Raw genomic sequence first — 18,142 nt, forward strand, 5'->3', positions numbered from 1 at the left:
AACAGAAAAAGGAAGTGGTACAACGTAGTGGCAGGACAAATTATGATTGGTGGTGCATATCATGACTGACTCTGCAGGTATGCAAGAGCCACAGTCCAAGCCTTTGGGACACATTGTCCAGTGTGTTTTAAGCATATGTATTAGTACTAACCCAATGCTCTCCATGCTGCTGTGCCTTGCTGGGAAGAGTACTGGGGACAGGCAAGCTGGGGACAGGCAAGCTGGTCAAGTGTCCGTGTCCACCTCTCATCTTCCCATTAAGGAATTCTTGATAAGCTTGTGAGAAACCTAGGCTTCCCCAGGACACAACAGGAAAACCAGCGGTTTGAGCATAGAGTTAGATGCATTGAAACCAGTGAGCTTAAACACATGTAACTGTGTGCTGGTGTGGCATCTTACTGCAAATAGTACATATGATGGACAATTCCAAAGGCACTCAAGCATGTGGATATGCAGTATGGGTGCTTGTGCAAAGCTGTTCCAAGGGATGTTTCACACGCTACAGAACAGCAAGTGGTCACTGCTGTCATGTGCAGACTTGAGGGGGAACCACAGCTAATTCTCGAACAAGTGTAGAAGAAGAAGAATTTGGATTTATACCTACCTTTCTCTCCTGCAAGGAGACTCAAGGTGGCTTACAAGCTCCTTTCCTTTCCTCTCCCCACAACAGACACCTTGTGAGGTAGGTGGGGCTGAGAGAGTTCTGAGAAAACTGTGACTAGCCCAAGGTCACCCAGCAGGAATGTAGGAGTGCAGAAACACATCTGGTTCACCAGATAGGCCTCTGCCATTTGGGTGGAGGAGTGGGGAATCAAACCCTGTTCTCCAGACTAGAATCCACCTGCTCTGAACCACTACGCCACGCTGGCTCTTTGACCTGGAGGGCCCTGGCTAGCCTGATCTCAGCAGATCTCTCAGAACCTAAGCAGGGCCAGCCCCGGTCAGTGCCTGATGTGAGACCACCAATGAATAACGGGGCTGTGATGCAGAGGCAGGCAATGGCAAACCACCTGTGAACGTCTCTTGCCTTGAAAACCCCACCAGGGGTCGCTATAAGCCAGATGTGACTTGATAGCAAAAAAACAAACGAGGGCACATGCACAAAAGACAAGTTTTGCAAAGACATGTTTGTTGCAGTTACCACTGACATTTTTTAAGGTATACACTAAAAAAAAAGTATTTCTAAGGTATACCTGTAATACAGTGGTGGGATTCCAATAATTTAACAACCGGTTGTTTACAAGCACCATTTTAACAACAGGTTCTGCCGAAGTGGCGCGAACCGGCCGAATCCCACCACCGCCTGTAAAACAATGTAATGTGCGAAACTACCCAGACCTTGATGAATCACTGCATATGTGCTTACGAGAGGCAGCTTACTGAACAGCTGTGGTAGTACAATACCACCACACTGGATTTCATTGCCCCACAATATAATACTGATAGAAAGGAGTAGACCAAGGCGGCAAGGTGTCAACCTACCCAACATTTCTGGAGTTCTGCTGACGATTCTACCCGCTCGTTCTGGCAACCTTTTTCAGACATTACTGAAGCTGAGAAAGTGGCTTGAAAATTAGTGCCAAGAATTGAGCTAGAAGGCACTAGAAATTGAAGCATGGCAGCTGTAAACTTTTCCTCCACTGGTCCGCAACGCGCCTCCAGCATGGCACACCCACACACGTGACAGCGTTCAAAACATACCTGGCCACATGAAAGGACAGTGCTCTACTCAGTAGAGATTCAGCAAAGAAGAAAATGATGGAAAGGAAGAGGGGACGGGGGAAAGGGCGAACGCCTCACTTTTTTATTTTTGATATGTCACACATCTCTACGTCGAGGGGGGAAAATAGATTTCTAAGGCACTTGATTAAAAAAAACACACACAAGAAAAGCATACCGAACCCTTCGAAAACAAACGATCTGCTCGGCAAACGACGGAGCAGCAAGTGGCGTTGCTCGAAAAGGTCAAGGAGGTCGACAGCAGATTGGTCGGGACCCTGTAATTCATCGTCCACGCGTGAACATCCACTGAACGCTAAACCCGGCGACATCGCCAGGGCCCCCAGCGCAGCAGTGGTCGTTTCTCAGCCGAGGGTCTAACTCCGCAAAAAAAAACCTCTTGTCTCTGCCGGACAGTGAGCAGCAGGACAGTTCAACTACGGTCCACGCGCCACTTGTTCAGAGGGTGTGCTTCACAGCCGGTATTTGCAGGATGGAGCCCTTAGTGCTAATAAAATGAAGAAACTAAACCACACCTGTCAGAGGACAGAGGTACAGTGCCCACGCGGCAGTGGGCTAGATAACACTACGCTTCCCCCCCCCCCGCTCCCACCCTGTCATCAGAGTGGCTGCAGCCCCCCCCCACCCCCAAAGATAGCAGCCGCCTGTGTCTTCCTCTCCAAACATACAAAAAAAGCCATCTCCTGAGTTCTTGGGCACCTTACCATTGTGTCTTTTGTTTGCGGTGGTTTTCTTATAATAAAAGAACAGCTTTTTTTTTTAAAAGGACAGAACGGAAAAGTAAAAGACAAAAAGGGCCCTTAGGAAGAAGAAGGCCTCTGCTGTTTCAATCCAAGATCTGGATTTAATAAATGGCTCTTATTCGCAAATCGTTTTAAGGCTCTTCTCCTTCTTTCGAGGAGGTGTTGCTGGGGATTTTTTCCGGCACCTCGGGCTCACCTCTCGCTTTCGCTTTGTAATCTGGGAAGAAAGCAGCGGCTGCTCCCATTGACCCTCCGGCCTAATTCTTCTCTCCTCCTGATCCGGGGAAAAAAGGCATCAACAGGCTTTCGTTCAGGGGTGCCTGGAAGCCACAGCTTTCTGGGTTTGTACTACCTACACCAAAGAGCAAATCTATAAAAATCAAGGGGTCTTTTCTGAACTGTGACAAACCAGATTGGGGAGGGGACTTTTCTGTGTGTTTAATTCTGTATAACTTCACAGAATGGCCACCAAAATGTGGGGGGGGGGGAGAGTTCTCAGCCATTCCATTTGAGAAAAGGAAGCGGGAAATAACGATCAACATTTTCTCACTTCCCTAAATGCAAACCAACCATTCCGACAGCTGAGGATCTAAGTCACTCATAAAAGATGTGGAAACGACAGGGACGCGGCTCCTTCGCTCGGCCCGGCCCAGTCCTCGTTCAAGCAACAAGCCAGCAGTCTTTGCAGATTTGTAATCCTCTTTTGTGGAGGTTTATGCCTGCCTCCTTCTCAGTTCCTCCCCCGCCTCCAACAGGGCTGTTGTTGACCCCCTCCCCACTTCAGTATTCCAGCACCGGCTCGTGTAAGATTATGGCGTTCAGTTCCCATATAAAAAGTAATCTTCGCCAGCCACTCATGCCGGAATGAAATGTCAAATGCGATTCCGGCGCAATCAGTCATGCCTCCGAGCAGCATTTTTGGTGGTTCATTTTGACCTTGTGCTTGATGCCGTCATAAAGCTCAAAGTTGTAATTCTCCAAAGTCGTCGAGCTCCGGGAGGAGAGGCCCGTGTAGGAGCAAGTACAGTACAGCAGCAAGCCGGCACAGATGGCCCCCAGCAGAACGCCCAGCGAGCTCATGGCAATGATGGTCACCAGGATCGGGTCCAGAGTGTACAGCCAGCTCTTCTCCTTGTCCACCTTGGGGGTCAGCGGTGAGTTGGAGGGAAATAGCGAGCCGTTCTTGTCCAGGTCTAAGTAATCTGCAATGGAAGAGAAGCAAGGCATTAACGGGGTGGGGGTGGGGAGCCCTTCTCCCTCATGTGCCAACTTAAAGCCAACCCACGCAAGAGGCACCCCTCGTGGGAACACCTTGGGCCGTGTTGTGTCATGGGGTGGGCCCATGTGGAAGTGCCACAGGTGTGGCCTGGAACGTTCACAGTTGTCCTGTAGCCATGACCACGTGACCAGGAATGGTAATGCATATATAGCTCTGTGGAGGAATCAGTTCCCACAGCTGATGCACCCCAGCCCGAGTCACTGCAGCATGCCCTCCTGGTGATTATTTGGGACCTTTCATGACGCGATCCTTCAGAGGACATAATATTGAAGGTAACAAAAATGTGTAAAGCTGATTATAGTGTCTACAATTTATTATTTATATTTTACTCTTAGTTGGGGGAGTACAATGCTGGGGAGTACAATGCTGTCTTTACTGGGGCTTGCATTCACAACAAGGGGGGCCAACTGTGTTGGCCAGTAGGCCTCCAATGTTTTCAATGTTTGGGCATGAAATAGAAAGTTGGCAGGTGTTCCACATCGTGGCATCTGCAATGCTGGGGTAAAGGCCATTGCTTTCACATCCTGCATGTGAGCTCCCAAAGGCACCTGGTGGGCCACTGCGAGTAGCAGAGAGCTGGACTAGATGGACTTTGGTCTGATCCAGCTGGCTTGTTCTTATGTTCTTATGTTCTTCTGTTCTAAAGGACCCCCACACCCCCACTCCACGTTTCTGTTTGTCACACAGTGGTTCAAGGCCCAGGAGATGTGCTGGAGAAAAAAAAACTCCAGTCATTCTACAGAGCTTGAGAAACAGCAACAGGTCCACTATAACTTAATCCAATTGTAGGACTTGAAATCAGATTTCCTGGATTCCAGCTCTCTAATCTTTACAGACAGCATGGTGCAGTGCAGGGGACCCCAATATGGTTGTACAGATTAGAAGGCACCCTGTTAACCAGAGCCTGTGTCTGACATGTCGAAGACGTACTATTAGAGCTTATGTATAACCTTGATCTAGGACATTCTACAGTTGGCTCCACCTCTTGCGGCAGCCATTTTGTGACTCCACCTGCTGCTCTGTGCCAGAATTCCAAAGGCACCCACAGGCTCCAAAAGGTTTGGGACCTCTGATGAAGTGTTTAGAGTATCAGACCAGGACCCGGGAGACCCGGGATTGAATCCCCATTCTGCATTGGAAGCTGGCTAGTTGACCTCAGGCCAAGTATATTCCCATGGCCTAAACTACCTCACAGAACTGCTGTGAAGAGAAACTGAGGAGACAGAATTACGTCAGCTGCTCTGGGTCCCAACTGGGCAGAAAGATGGGGTATAAATGAAGCAAATAGATATCCAAGCAAGAAAGTCCACAGTAGCCAGTGAGGAACTCCAGTGCTATCTTATCACTTTGCTTTTGTGCTCAAGAAATACAAGAGAGGCTGCCACGCACGCCGGTGCACCTCCTGCTAGACTTCTTCAAGTTCTGCGCGCTACTGCTGAGAGGTGTAACTAAGGCAAAAATCACGTGGCCAAATCACCAATTAGTAACCCCCTCTCGGCACATACAAATAATTAGTCACCTACTCTCGGGAACCTGTGAGAACCTGCTGGATCCCACCTCTGAGAGAGACCCTCCCCATCAAGGAAATATCGAATATCTGCTAGTCGCCCAACTGTACACACCCAACTTGTCTCTCAATTCACAAGTCAACAGATGTGTCTTTATGTTTTTATTCTTTCAGATCTCTTACATCTGAAGCATGGTACTTCCTCAGTACAAGGAGAAAAAATCCAAAGAGCTTATGAATTCAGTAACACGGTGCTCTATTATATAGTAACGTCTCCCTTACAACATCAGTCAGTTTTCATACCATGCTAAATTTGTCAAATGAGCTTGACCTGCACGCGAGCCAGGTATAAGCCAGCTACACGTGGAAATAGTCCAGAGAAATGCATCTGTCATGATCCAAAGAAGAGGGTGGGGTGTTCCTCCATCCATGGAACAGATATGGATTTTCTCTCTATCTTCGCTGTTGAGTCTGCCCGAGAGGTCACAAGGGCCGAATAACACGCTCCCCAACAGTCAGAACCAACTCAGTATTTACATCACAGCGATAGTGCTGTACAGACGTTAGTTAACCACACCATTACGAAGTCAAAGCTTGCCTGAAGCCATCCTGGCCAATTGACGCAGCTGTTATTGAGACACAGATGTTCCAATGGCCCATAAAGGAGCGATTGGGCTCACCAGACGAAATCTGATTGCTTTTTGCCAATCTATCAGTTGAAGTTCATAGTTGCAGCTGCACAGATTTAGGGAGGCCTATAGTGAATCTGCCCTGCTAAACAAACAAAGCATTTTTCGTCCATGCCATTATCCCCCTGGATCCAAGTAGGAGAAAAAGAAAGCGTAGCAGCAGCAGAACAAACGCTTGGAAATCCCCACTCCCAATGGCTGGGCTGGGCTTCTGTTTGAAAGAAAAGCCTCAGTAGCTGCATTCCCCAAGTAGGGAGAAAGGAGGGGTGGTGATTCTGGAAGGAGAATCTCTGCCCCATCCTAGCATGCCTGGTTACAGAAATAAATACTCTCGCTTTAAGTTATCCTTATTATTTCATATTATTGGTTTCCTTCCTGACATGCTACCTGTCTCCTTGGCTTCTAGTTCCAAACATTTCCGTTGCTTGCTCTGTCGAGAGAACAAAGCAAAACCGGGACCCTTCGCCCTCTCTGTCTGAAAGCTGGACGGCAAAACCCCCATATGAGGGGTATATTCTCCGAAAACTTCATCACCCATTGAACGGGAAACAAAAATGGTACAGCTGGAGTGGAAATGTGCTTCCCATCGAAGCCAACGGGAATAAAAGTGGAAGTCATAATTAAACCAGCAGCATTAAATGGCAAATGAAATAAAAAGCTTTCATTTTTTTTTTAAAAAAGTGAATTTCCAGCACAGAACAGACTTGATCGTCGGGTGAGAAACTGAGAGGTAGACCTGGCCAGCTTTTCCATCGGTGGAAAAGGGAGGGAGGAAAGGAAGGACTACCCTGGCTTTGACCACTAAAAACGCTGCACTGGAGATCGCAGGACCTGCACAGGCAAGAACCACGCGGAATGGGTACTGCAGTGGAAAACCCAACAGGAATTGATGAGGACTGAGGCCCCTTCTGCACAGGCCAATAAATACGGATGTAGGGAGCTAAACAAAACGTTTTGGGGAGGGACTTCGCACAGACCCCACCCCCAAGTCTGCTCCATGTTATTTCCCCCCCAAACTGTGTTTCTAAAAATCACTTAACAAGCAAGTCTTTTCAAAAATCCTAGGTTGCAGCAAAAGTCCGGGCAGGAGCAGAGGTGGGATCCAGCAGGTTCTCACAGGTTCCCGAGAGTAGGTTACTAATTATTTGTGTGTGCCGAGAGGGGGTTACTAATTGGTGATTTTGCCACGTGATAGTTGCCTTAGATACGCCCCTCCTCTCAGCAGTAGCGCGCAGAACTTGAAGCAGTCTAGCAGGAGGTGCACTGGTGTGTGTGGCAGCCTGCACCGGCGTGCATTCGTTTCCCGCCCAAGGACCGGCGCAGCGGCTGCGTCCTTGCCACAGCCCCGCCCAGCAATGCCCCACCCCCGGAATTCCGGGCCATGTCTCTGTCGTGCCCCGCCCCATTGGCGCTACGCCACTGTTTGAATCCCACCACCATGGGAACCTGTTACTAAAATTTTTGGATCCCACCACTGGGCAGGAGGTGCTTTATTTGCCTCTAGTTTCCTTTTTAAACATTTTTGTGCCTTACATCTCAGATGATCATATCGTGGGACATCAGCATGGCTGTGGGGGTTCATTTGTGCATTACACGTGTGTGGGAAGTGATTTAAAAAAGGAAGATGCATCTCCATGTGAAGGCACTACAGCAACCCAGATTGTTTCTGTGGGTTCCATTCGCTGTCGGCACAGATGCATGTGAATGCAAAAACGGGAAAACGGGTTCCTTCATCACAACTGCAACCCATCATACATTTGGTGTGCAGAAGGGGCCTCTGTGAACAAGCTTAGCTGCATCCAACCCTGAGTGTGAATTGAGCCAACAGGTTTTTTTAATTGGCTAGTGGCCACTCCATAAATGAAAACAGTTTGCTGTTTTGAGACAACACAAAGAACAGCTCAAATATTTTAAAATGTAGAATAAAAGAGCGTGGCTGTGTGCTCAATTAAGAGACAGATATGCCAAAGACAAAGAATAATCTGAATTTGCAAAAAAGAAAAGAACAGCCTGCATCGTTGATAACTCAACTGATGAAAAGTAATGAAAATTTGATTGGTAGAATGTACAAAGGATGTTTGACCTTAGAAACTGAGAGTGAGTTTATTAAAGAATTCATGATAACTTCAGCAAGAAATGTAGGTCATAACATCCAGTTAGAGGATTGGCAATATGTTTGGGGGGAAAGTGTGAAATTCACAAACAGTTACTATATAAGAGGAAATGTATATAAAATGCATTACCTAATACATTATCTAATACCATCAAGGATCTCAAAGATGAGTAACAATAATTGTAATTTATGTGGAAAATGCTGCAAAGAGACTTTTTACCCCCTCCCCTCCCCTCCCTTGCATGCCATCCCTCCCTCCCCTTCTCCTCCCTCCCTCCCTCCGCTAGGGTGGGTGGGCTAAGTCCAGATGCCAGGGCCCTCCACCCCCTGCCTTGCATACCACTCGCCCCCTCCCTCCCCTCCCCCCTCTACTAAGGTGGATGCACCATGTCCAGATGCTGGGCCCCCTCCCCCTCCCTTGCATGCCACTCCTCACTCCCTCAAAACATTTTTGGAAAGGAATCCATGAAGAAAGCTCCAAAATCTTGAAGATTACATTTAACCCGGAGGCCTATCTGCTTGGCATTCTGGATAGATCCTTAGAAAAAGAAGTTGGGGAACTGTTTAGATCTTATTCTGTTTCTGCGAGAATCATGTGGGCCAAGAAATGAAAATTAGAGGAGATACCCACAATTTATGTGTGGCAATTGTAAGTTATGCATCTAGCAAAAGAGGCAAAATTGACGAGATATATTTTGAATTTTAATATGGAATGGGAGTTATGGATTGAATACAGTGGAACCTCGGTTTTCATTGGTAATCCATCCGAAAAGAATAGATGAAAACCGAAACCGATGAAAACTGAGGCAAACTTTTCCATAGGAATCAATGTAAATCCAATTAATCTGTTCTAGGCACTCCAAAAAACATACCAAAACCACATTTTTGGTGAATAAACATAGTGTTTAATGCTGAAAACAGTAACAAACAATAACACTAGGACCAGCTTCAGAGCCAGTGGACCAATGTCGCACCAGAAAGCTGTCCAAAGAGGTTTGTTTCTGACGCCTCTTTAAGATTTGTCTGAAATGGGGCAAGACATTGTCATTAAACAAGTTGCAGACACGGCCTGCAACAGCTTTGTCCGGGTGATTTTTCTCCACAAACCCTGGCACCTTACTGCAAATTGATGAAAACTGAGGCAAATCGATGAAAACCGAGACAAATTTTTCACTGAAAAAAATCGATGAAAACCGAAACCAATGAAAACCGAAGATAATGAAAACCGAGGTTCCACTGTATATTGAACAGAAATTTTAAAAATAATAGTTTTATTTTAGGGTATATATGGTATGATAAGATGGTTATAAGATTTAAATAAGAAACATATTCTCTCTCCCTCTCTCTCTTTTAGATGGACTTTTTTTTTTTTACCTTGGAGGCAGAAACCAGATAAACCGCCAAGGGTCTGAGGACTATCATACTATTTTTGTGTACTTAGTAAGAAAAGTTGGAAGCTTTGTAAAATTTGGTTAAACTTGGGGACATTATGTAATATGTAATACTTTTCTTTCTTCCCTTTTTTAAGGTTGCATTTCACATATTGATTAAATAAAGGTTTAATTACTTATTTTTAATAAACTTAAAATGTACCCTCATAATTTAGGAAAATTTCTGTTTGAATCTGTTCTATTATCCTCCTAGATAATTAGATGTGACCTTTTATGAAATGAGCTAACTCTCCCCAGCCATCCTGGTAATGCAGTTCTGAACTGAAATGGCCGTAGACGTGAATATTGCATGCTCTGTGTATGCTGTGCTTGCTTCCAGTGGGAGGCAGCTTCGGAGACGCAGAGTTTCAAGAAAAGCCTCTCCCATGTTATGGATAATCGGACTGCATATGGGGATGGGGTGGTATACCAAATTGAATAAAATAAAAATATTTATACGTAATTTGATTTAACTGATCTTTAATGCAGTGGTGGGATTCAGCCGGTTCGCACCACTTCGGCAGAACCGGTTGTTAAAACGGTGCTTGTAAACAACCAGTTGTTAAATTATTTGAATCCCACCACCGGAACCGGTTGTTAAATTATTTGAATCCTACCACTGCTTTAATGCTTTGTGGTCAGTATTATTTCCTAATTATTCATTCCAGATCTGTTTAGCCCGTGAATTCCTTTCTGAATTAAGATCACAGCCAGTAGTTGAGTTGGACTGCATTACCAGCCTTGTTTACATGTTACAGTGAACGCATGTATGTATGAAAGCATACATACATTTGTAAGAAAGAGCCAACATGAGCTCACTTAAAGAAAGAAACTGGGGAACAGCACATTGAGGGCAGGCCAATGCAGATGACAGGGGGAGAGCTCTCCAGAGGCTAAACACAGCGTAGAGGAGGTGCCCCTGGAGATCCGGGTGATTCAGCAAGCAGTGGGGGGATTACTGCAAAAGAAAAAGAAACGTTTGCCCACTGGTAGATTCAGAGTGGGGAAGCCAAGCTGGTGCTAGTTGCTTAGGGGCACCCAGGCCATCCCTTTGCAAAGCACGAAGCCAACGGCGTTCGGAAGGCTGGTCTACCTGCCATTAAGAAACAATGGGTAGACCAATCCGTCTTAATGGCAGGTAGAGCAGCCCGCCAGAGTAATGGTAGACCTGGCCACTGGAGTGCTTGCCCTGGGCACCATTTTCTGTAGCTGCACCTCTGCTCACACCATACGTTTTCTTGGTGTAAGTTACAGACCTGCAGCCAGGGGTGTCCCTGGGCCAAAGGTCCAGCAGAAGCCAACTACTGGGTTGGGCGGTAAATGTAGGGTTTATATCAGATGTTCAGCTGTAAATGCATTTACTGTAACGTGAGAATTACTCTACGTAACCAAAGGTATACCGTACATAGATTGTATGTTTGTTCACTTTAACTTGTGGAGAAAAGGATTTAAAGGGGAATGTCCATTAGAACATATGACAATTTACCATATCTCTAAGGGTCAAACTAGATGATACCACATCTTTGAGTCCACCATGTGTTATGTGAGCCACAAATTCATACTCACCATCACTAGCATCTTCTCCAAAATCTTCCCCATGCATTGAAAGGCCATCCTCTAACCTTGGGAAATCCACTGGAAAAATAAATGATTTTTGTTATTGTATAAATCTTGTTTTACAAACCGGCAACAACTGATAATTTCCGTAAGATCTGTCAGCTCCAAGAAGCAACATGGGCCCATTTGAAGACTCTATATAACCATGGGTAACTTCCATGAATATTTGTGAACATACAGTGGATGTAGGGTTGCCAACTCCAGCCTGGGAAATTCCTGGGGGGTTTGAGGGTGCTGTGTAGGAAAGGCAACATTTGGTGAATGCAGGGAGTGATGTCATCGACAACTTCTCTTTCTCCTAGACTCCATGGTATAACGAAGATCGTTTCCCCACTTACCATCGACCACCCTTTGCTGCTAAGCTACTCTCTTGGGGCGCAAGCGGCCATTTCTGGCGCCATTCTGGGCTTCCCCATGACCTCGCTGGCAGTTTCTAAACGCCGGGGCGGGGTCATCAAAAGGTGCCGTTTTGAGGAGGCCAGGAATGACGCACGCTGAGGGGGTGCGAGAGCGGCAGCATCGGGGTGGCTGCGTTGTTGCCGCCCCTGTAGTGGGGAGTGTGATCGGGAGTTACCAGGTGATCGGGAGCAACAGCCGCAGAAGGCCATTGAGTTCACATCCTGCATGCGAGCTCCCAATGGCACCTGGTGGGCCACTGCGAGTAGCAGAGAGCTGGACTAGATGGACTTTGGTCTGATCCAGCTGGCTTGTTCTTATGTTCTTATGTTCTTATGAGTGCCGTGGGACCCCGCGCTACTTGGCGAGAGTAGCGCGCAGATGATGGCAAGTGGGGAAACGACCATAGACTCAGCCCTCAAAAACTGCCATTCTCTCCAGAGAAAACGATCTTGGTAGCATGGAGATACACTCTAATTCTGGGAAAATTCCAGGCTCTACCTTGAGTTTGGCTGTCTTAAATAGATGGCATTCTCCATAGTAGCTCTTATTAAATTTCGACCAAATGGCCAGCTTTTAGGGAAATGTGAGGAGACGGGGTGGCAGGGAGGAGGGAGGGAAGAAACCACGTAATTCCGTAGCCACTGAAACATTGCCAGTAGCGTCTCTGTAATGGCTATAATTCATTAGTAGCGTGATCACAGGTATTATCCTCACAACTTTCAACAGCGCCCGTCATTAGTCACCATTAACACGGCATCCATTTAGCACACTCTGCATGTTATCATCTGACATGCGTCTCAGTGGACACAAAGACCAAATGACCCTCTTTCAACTTGGGATTCAAATAAACTCAAGGTAATTTGCTGTGTATCATCATTACCTGTATTAATGGAAAAGCTAAAAGAGGCTAGCGAGATGGAAGCATTCCATACAAGAGCGTTTATGTAAATCATCTCTATAATCCAAACCCTTTCATTAGTGGAGATTTTTTTTTTTCCTTTTGGTTCTTTGAAAAAGATGAAAAAGTCCAGATAACATCAAGAAAGCTAAACTTCCACAGTATATATTTCATTATACCTCACCTAGAGAAGAACTTTCATTTCTAGTTAGGAAGGTGATAATTTAAGAAAAACATACAGATTTTAGCATATTTTCATTGTACTGTATATTTTTAGCAATAATAAGATGCACTTTTTATTCCCCCTTGCCGCCAACGTCTCAAATTTCCAAAAGAGGCGGGAGTTCAGTTGAGACACATCTTAACATTACCGGTAGTGCGATGCTAAGCGGAGTTGCACCTTTGTGAGTCTACTGGGGTCAATGAGTTTAGAAGGGTATAACTCTGTTTGGATCATCTGGGGCTTGGTGGACAGCAACTGGGAGCAAAGTAGATGGCATGGAGGGTGATGGTTTCATTGGACTGATGAAGGAGGAGGACTAATTTTAGAAGCAAATGGGGCATGTAAGTGCTGAACTGAGCTTTTGGTTCTCCCAGGCATTTTTGCCCAGTGGTCATCCCTTCTTGAACAGCAGTTTTGCTGAGGAAAGCAGTCGGAGGAGAGAAATGATAGAGCACTTCCCAGACTTCCAGATGTTGCGGATCATATTTCATCGTAGCCCCGCCATGCTGACCCCCATCAGCCCCTGCCATGCTGCCAATTGGCCATGCTGGCAGGGGCTGATGGGAATTGTAGTCCATAACATCTGGAGTGCCAAAGGTTCACCACCACTGGGCTAGGGCATAAGTGTCAAACTCGCGGCCCTCCAGATGTTATGGACTACAATTCCCATCATCCCCTGCCAGCATCATGCTGGCAGTGGATGATGGGAACTGTAGTCCATAACATCTGGAGGGCTGCGAGTTTGACACCTGTGGACATGGGGAAGGTCTCTGCACTGCTCATCTGCATGCTCTTCTTAGTGTCAAAATCAGACCCCGCTCCCATCTTTGGCCCTTTCCCCACTCACCACCCTTACTGCGCGCTACTCCCAGTGCGCATCATTTCTGGTGCGCTCCCGGCTTCCCTGCCACTTTACTTCAAAAGGCGCTCGCTCTGGAGGAGCTGCACGCCAGGAATGACGCGGCACTGGAGGGGGGGGCGCAAGAGCTGCAAAGGCCGGGTGGCTGGCGCTTGTCGCCGCTTCCTGTAGTGGGGGGGAGTGCTATGGACCCCGCTGGCCTACTTGGCAAGAGTAGCGCGCAGCAAACGGTGAGTGGGGAAAGGGCCCTGGTCTATGAGAGGGAGTTCTACCCTCTCTAGGGTTACAGTTTCTCCAGTGGGGTGGGGGAATGCCGTGCCCTCAGCTCCCGCTGCCTGCTGCTGCTGCTCCAAGAATCCTCTACACTGCTACATCACTTCCAGAGAAAACCCAGAAGTGATGCAGGACAGCTCTAGGAATTGCCAGAAACTCTGTGGTTTATCTGGAGCTACCATAAATCACTTCCACGTTTCTTCCAGATGTAACATAGCAGTGCAGAGGACCACATTTCCCTGCCTACAACCCTCCGGCCGGCTGTCAGGAACTGCCTGACAACCCTATCTCTGTGGTAACGTGCTGCATCTGAAGTTAGAGGAGCCACACTTCACGGTGTCTGACCTGTAATGGTTATTACACATGCTAGTTGTCACTTGATGGTGAAGCCACTAAATGAGGAATAGCGCTGAGGGAACAGGACCTAAGATGCCAATTGTGTAAGGCTGCTAACCACAAAAGCTTTCCAGAGAGAAGCAACAGCATGTAATTGCCGAGTATTTGGCCTAAATGACTTCAAGTCATGTGCCCAGAAGTGGAGTTTGTTCAAATTCATTCAGATTGTTCTAAGCTATTTAAAAAAACGCATTCTGCCGCTCAGCATCTCACACAGTTGAAATGAAAACAAAACAAAACAACCCAGCTGACAATTTGTAAGGCCAATGAAGTGAAACGTGAACATGTGCCTGACAAGCAGAACACAAACAATTGCCTCACAAGCAATGGGGTGACACAACTCTCAGAAATTATAGGCAGTTATTAAAACTACATGTGTACTTGCCACAAGAAGGGGAGGGAAACAAGATTCGAATTGCTGTGCAGAAATATGTAAGAGCCTCTAAATGGGAAACATCTATCAGCTGGGTAGATCTACGAAAATCTCACAGCCTCATCTTAAGAACCAGAGAACTTCTGCACCAACTTGTGTGAAAGGGCCTTCAGAGTCACGTCAAACTCCTTTCCTGACACCAACATCAGAACTTTCGCCAAATGTTGGTGCAGCACTTGCTGTTGGAGCAGGGTTCTACTATTCAGTGGCGAGAGTCCTCAAAACACCTATCATGACTTCATCGTCTTGTGGCCAAACAATGGCCCAACTGTGACATCATTCAAAACCCTGGATTTAATTACATTAACTATGATTAGTGTGATTCATTCATTTATTCGTTCACTTTGATTATAACTTGCTTTCTTGACCCATTATTCTCCTCTGCTCTGTTTTATTCTCACAATAGCTTTGTGAAGTAGGTTCAGCTGAGATTGTGTGACGGGCCCAAGGTAACTCAGCAAGCTGCCAGGCGCAGTGGGGTTCAGACCTGGGTCTTCTAGATCTTCGTTTGACACTTTAACCACCACACCAAGCCGATTGTGTGAAAGCAGGCTAGTATGCTACAGTAGGGTTCCACCAAACCAGGACCAGAAATAACTTATTAACCATAATTCCATTTAACTATAGTTTTGCATGATGTCTGAACTCAAACAAAAGTTGGTTCTCCGGTGAGACTCTCCAATGCCACATAAGGAAAGAAATGAATCCATCGTTTGTCCAGGTCTTGAGTGTCGGTGTGTGAACTGAATTCTGGTTTCACCAATGAACCACGGTTAAAACAAACCATGTTTCTGTGTTAGGACTGAATCAAGCCAAGAGTTCACTCAAGAAAGCTTCTCTGACCCAGATAGAACATGGTGTGTTTTGATTTTGCAAAGTTTACATTCTTGTAGAAGGAAGGAACTGAGTGAAGAAATGGACAATAGATCAGTACTTGTTTACATGAAGAAGGCTCCAGATATCTCTAGTCAAAAGAATCTGAAGTAGCTGGCCTGGGAAAGACTTTCTTAGGCCAAAACCTCGCAGAGCTGCTGTCAGTCTAGATAATATTGGCTAGCAGGAGCAAGGGTATGGTTTGGGGTAGGGTTGCCAGGCCTGCAAAACCCTACCCTTTTGGAAGTGAGACATGGGGAGCAGAAATGGCATGCAATGCAGCAACATCGCATTCTGATGAAGACTTGGAAGTGATGTCACCATGCTGAACTATGCTCCACAAATAACCCCAAACTCTACAATAGAGACCATAGTGATTGGGGAATTCCCAGAGCATCACTCAATGCTGTGATGACACTTTTGGGTATTCACCAGGATGTGATGTCACCATATTATTTCCTCCATTTTTTCCTTCACCGCTCCATGAGTAAATGCGAGAGGGGGGTGCACAGCATGGGTGGAAGTTTTCCTGTCATGAGTGGGCAGCTGGCAAGCCCACCTGGAGAGCTTATAATGCAGTTACCTTCCTTGGGTTTGGCAGATTTGGGCATGGTCAATGCTTCTATGGGTGATCTATCCAGATTCCCAATGACAGAAGAAGGGTAGGATATAAATGTGATAGTAGTACAGTGGTGGTGAACCTATGGCACGGGTGCTAGAGGTGGCACTCAGAACCCTCTCTGTGGGCACACACAAACAGAGTGCCCCCCACACATCTAGGCTGGGCCGGGCCGCTGGGCTTGATTATTAGCATTAAAACTAAGATCTTGGGGAAGCAGTGTAGGTAACCCTGTTAAGTGCTGTTAAACTCCACTGATTTTCATGTGAAGAACTAAAGTGCAATCCTTTACCTGGGAGTAAGCTTAGTTGCTGGCAATGGGGTTTGCTTCTGAGTAAACCCTCCTAGGGTCGTGATTCACCCGTTGGAAGAGTTGCACAGTTGCTTCAAAGCAAAGCCACTGATTACCACCAAGCTCACTCCTGAGTAATGCACGCCTCAGAGCCAACGAAAACCTCAGTAAATTGCCGTGTTGGCACTTTGTGATAAATAAGTGGGTTTTGGGTTGCAATTTGGGCACTTGGTCTTGAAAAGGTTCGCCATCACTGTAGTAGTACTACAGAAGGACCAATATCTGACTCAGCTTATGGTCCCTTTAATGAAATTTTCATGCAGACCTTATAGATGTTTCCCTGAGGGCACTAGATCACACTATTGCTTATAGGAATAAGATTTTGGAAAAAGGCCTCTGAAACAACAGGGATTAGTATATTGTTAAGGAGCAGTGGAAACTCTTATCTTCTGGGAGATCAGCATCTATACAACATACCTCGTAGCTGGGCTCCTACATTACATTACTGCTGTAAGGAAAAAAAGAATCCACGGAGAAATCAAACGTGGCTACTGCCTTGACAGAAACGATGACTGAGGCAGGGGGACACCTCAAGCAGGAATATGCCTTGCCAACTTTCCTCACGTACCCAATGGCAAATTTTTCTATTACATTTTGCTGGTCCAAAACCCTTTGGAGTTTTCTTTTTAACAAAAATATGAAACACTGAGGTAAAAACTGAAGGCAGGCTAATGGTGCCCCCTTTGGAATCCACTGCCCGGAGCACATGCTTCCGATTACTTCTTAGTAAAGCAAACCTCAGAAGTTCCCTCCAGGCAAAGTTACAGAATACAAAGGACCGCTTCTGGGAAGCAATTCTGTCCAGCTTATCCCCGATTGGAATCAGAACTGAAAGAAGGGCAGGGATTGTTGTGCAGACCAACCCAACAAATAAAATAAAATCCCAAACTACGCAACATTTGCAGGAAGTGATGGTTTTTAAAAGTTAGTTCAGATTTCTGAGTCCACTTCAGGACCCGCAGATCCAGATGGAAACATCTTCCATCTTAAAGAGCTGAGGGGGTGCCAGAGGGCCTCTCGGGATCACATGTGCACAGTGTTACTGAGAGTTGAGAGCAGTGCCAGAGAGGACGTCTGACATGCCCCTTGTAAATCAAGAAACAGAAGGTGATGTTCATCCTCCTAAGCCCAGAAGATCCAAGAGGAGAGCATTAGCAGAAGGCACATGATGCAGTCAATGTTAAAACACTTTGAACGTGAGAGAAACACTATGTGCTTCATGCGTCATTTAATATAGCAACAGGGCTTAAACGTGTTCAACTTGAGCAGGATTATTTCCAAGTTTGATTTCACATGAACCTTCTCAGTCTGGGTTGAACCGGTCCTGACTACAGGATAATTTCATGGATCCAGGTTTGTGAGTGTGTGTCTACCTATAACTTCCCAATTTATTGTAGCAGCAGTGGATCGATACAGCACTTCTACTGGTTCCATCTACCCCACAGTTTGGTATAAGTCAGTGATGGCGAACCTTTTTGAGACCGAGTGCCCAAATTGCAACCCAAAACCCACTTATTTATCGCAAAGTGCCAACACGGCAATTTAACCTGAATACTGAGGTTTTAGTTTAGGAAAACGGTTGGCTCCATTACTCAGGAGTAAGCTTGGTGGTAGTCGGTGGCTTTGCTTTGAAGCAACTGTGCAACTCTTCCAAAGGGTGAATCACAACCCTAGGAGGGTTTACTCAGAAGCAAGCCCC

General features: G+C 46.3%; 1 protein-coding gene across 1 annotated transcript in view; it reads right to left on the reverse strand.

The window, feature by feature from the left end:
• Positions 1 to 1,774: 1,774 nt before the first annotated feature.
• Positions 1,775 to 18,142, reverse strand: part of NRP2 (neuropilin 2) — a 254,183-nt gene continuing 237,815 nt past the window's right edge. Inside the window, exons 15-16 of the mRNA XM_048484452.1 lie at positions 11,068 to 11,136; positions 1,775 to 3,685 (exon numbers count right to left, since the gene is read on the reverse strand). Coding sequence (XP_048340409.1) covers positions 3,381 to 3,685; positions 11,068 to 11,136 — 374 coding nt within the window. The 3' untranslated portion in view covers positions 1,775 to 3,380. The remainder of the gene's footprint in view (positions 3,686 to 11,067; positions 11,137 to 18,142) is intronic.

The sequence above is a fragment of the Sphaerodactylus townsendi genome, linkage group LG02 (genome assembly GCF_021028975.2).
Source record: "Sphaerodactylus townsendi isolate TG3544 linkage group LG02, MPM_Stown_v2.3, whole genome shotgun sequence".
Classification (NCBI taxonomy): domain Eukaryota; kingdom Metazoa; phylum Chordata; class Lepidosauria; order Squamata; family Sphaerodactylidae; genus Sphaerodactylus; species Sphaerodactylus townsendi.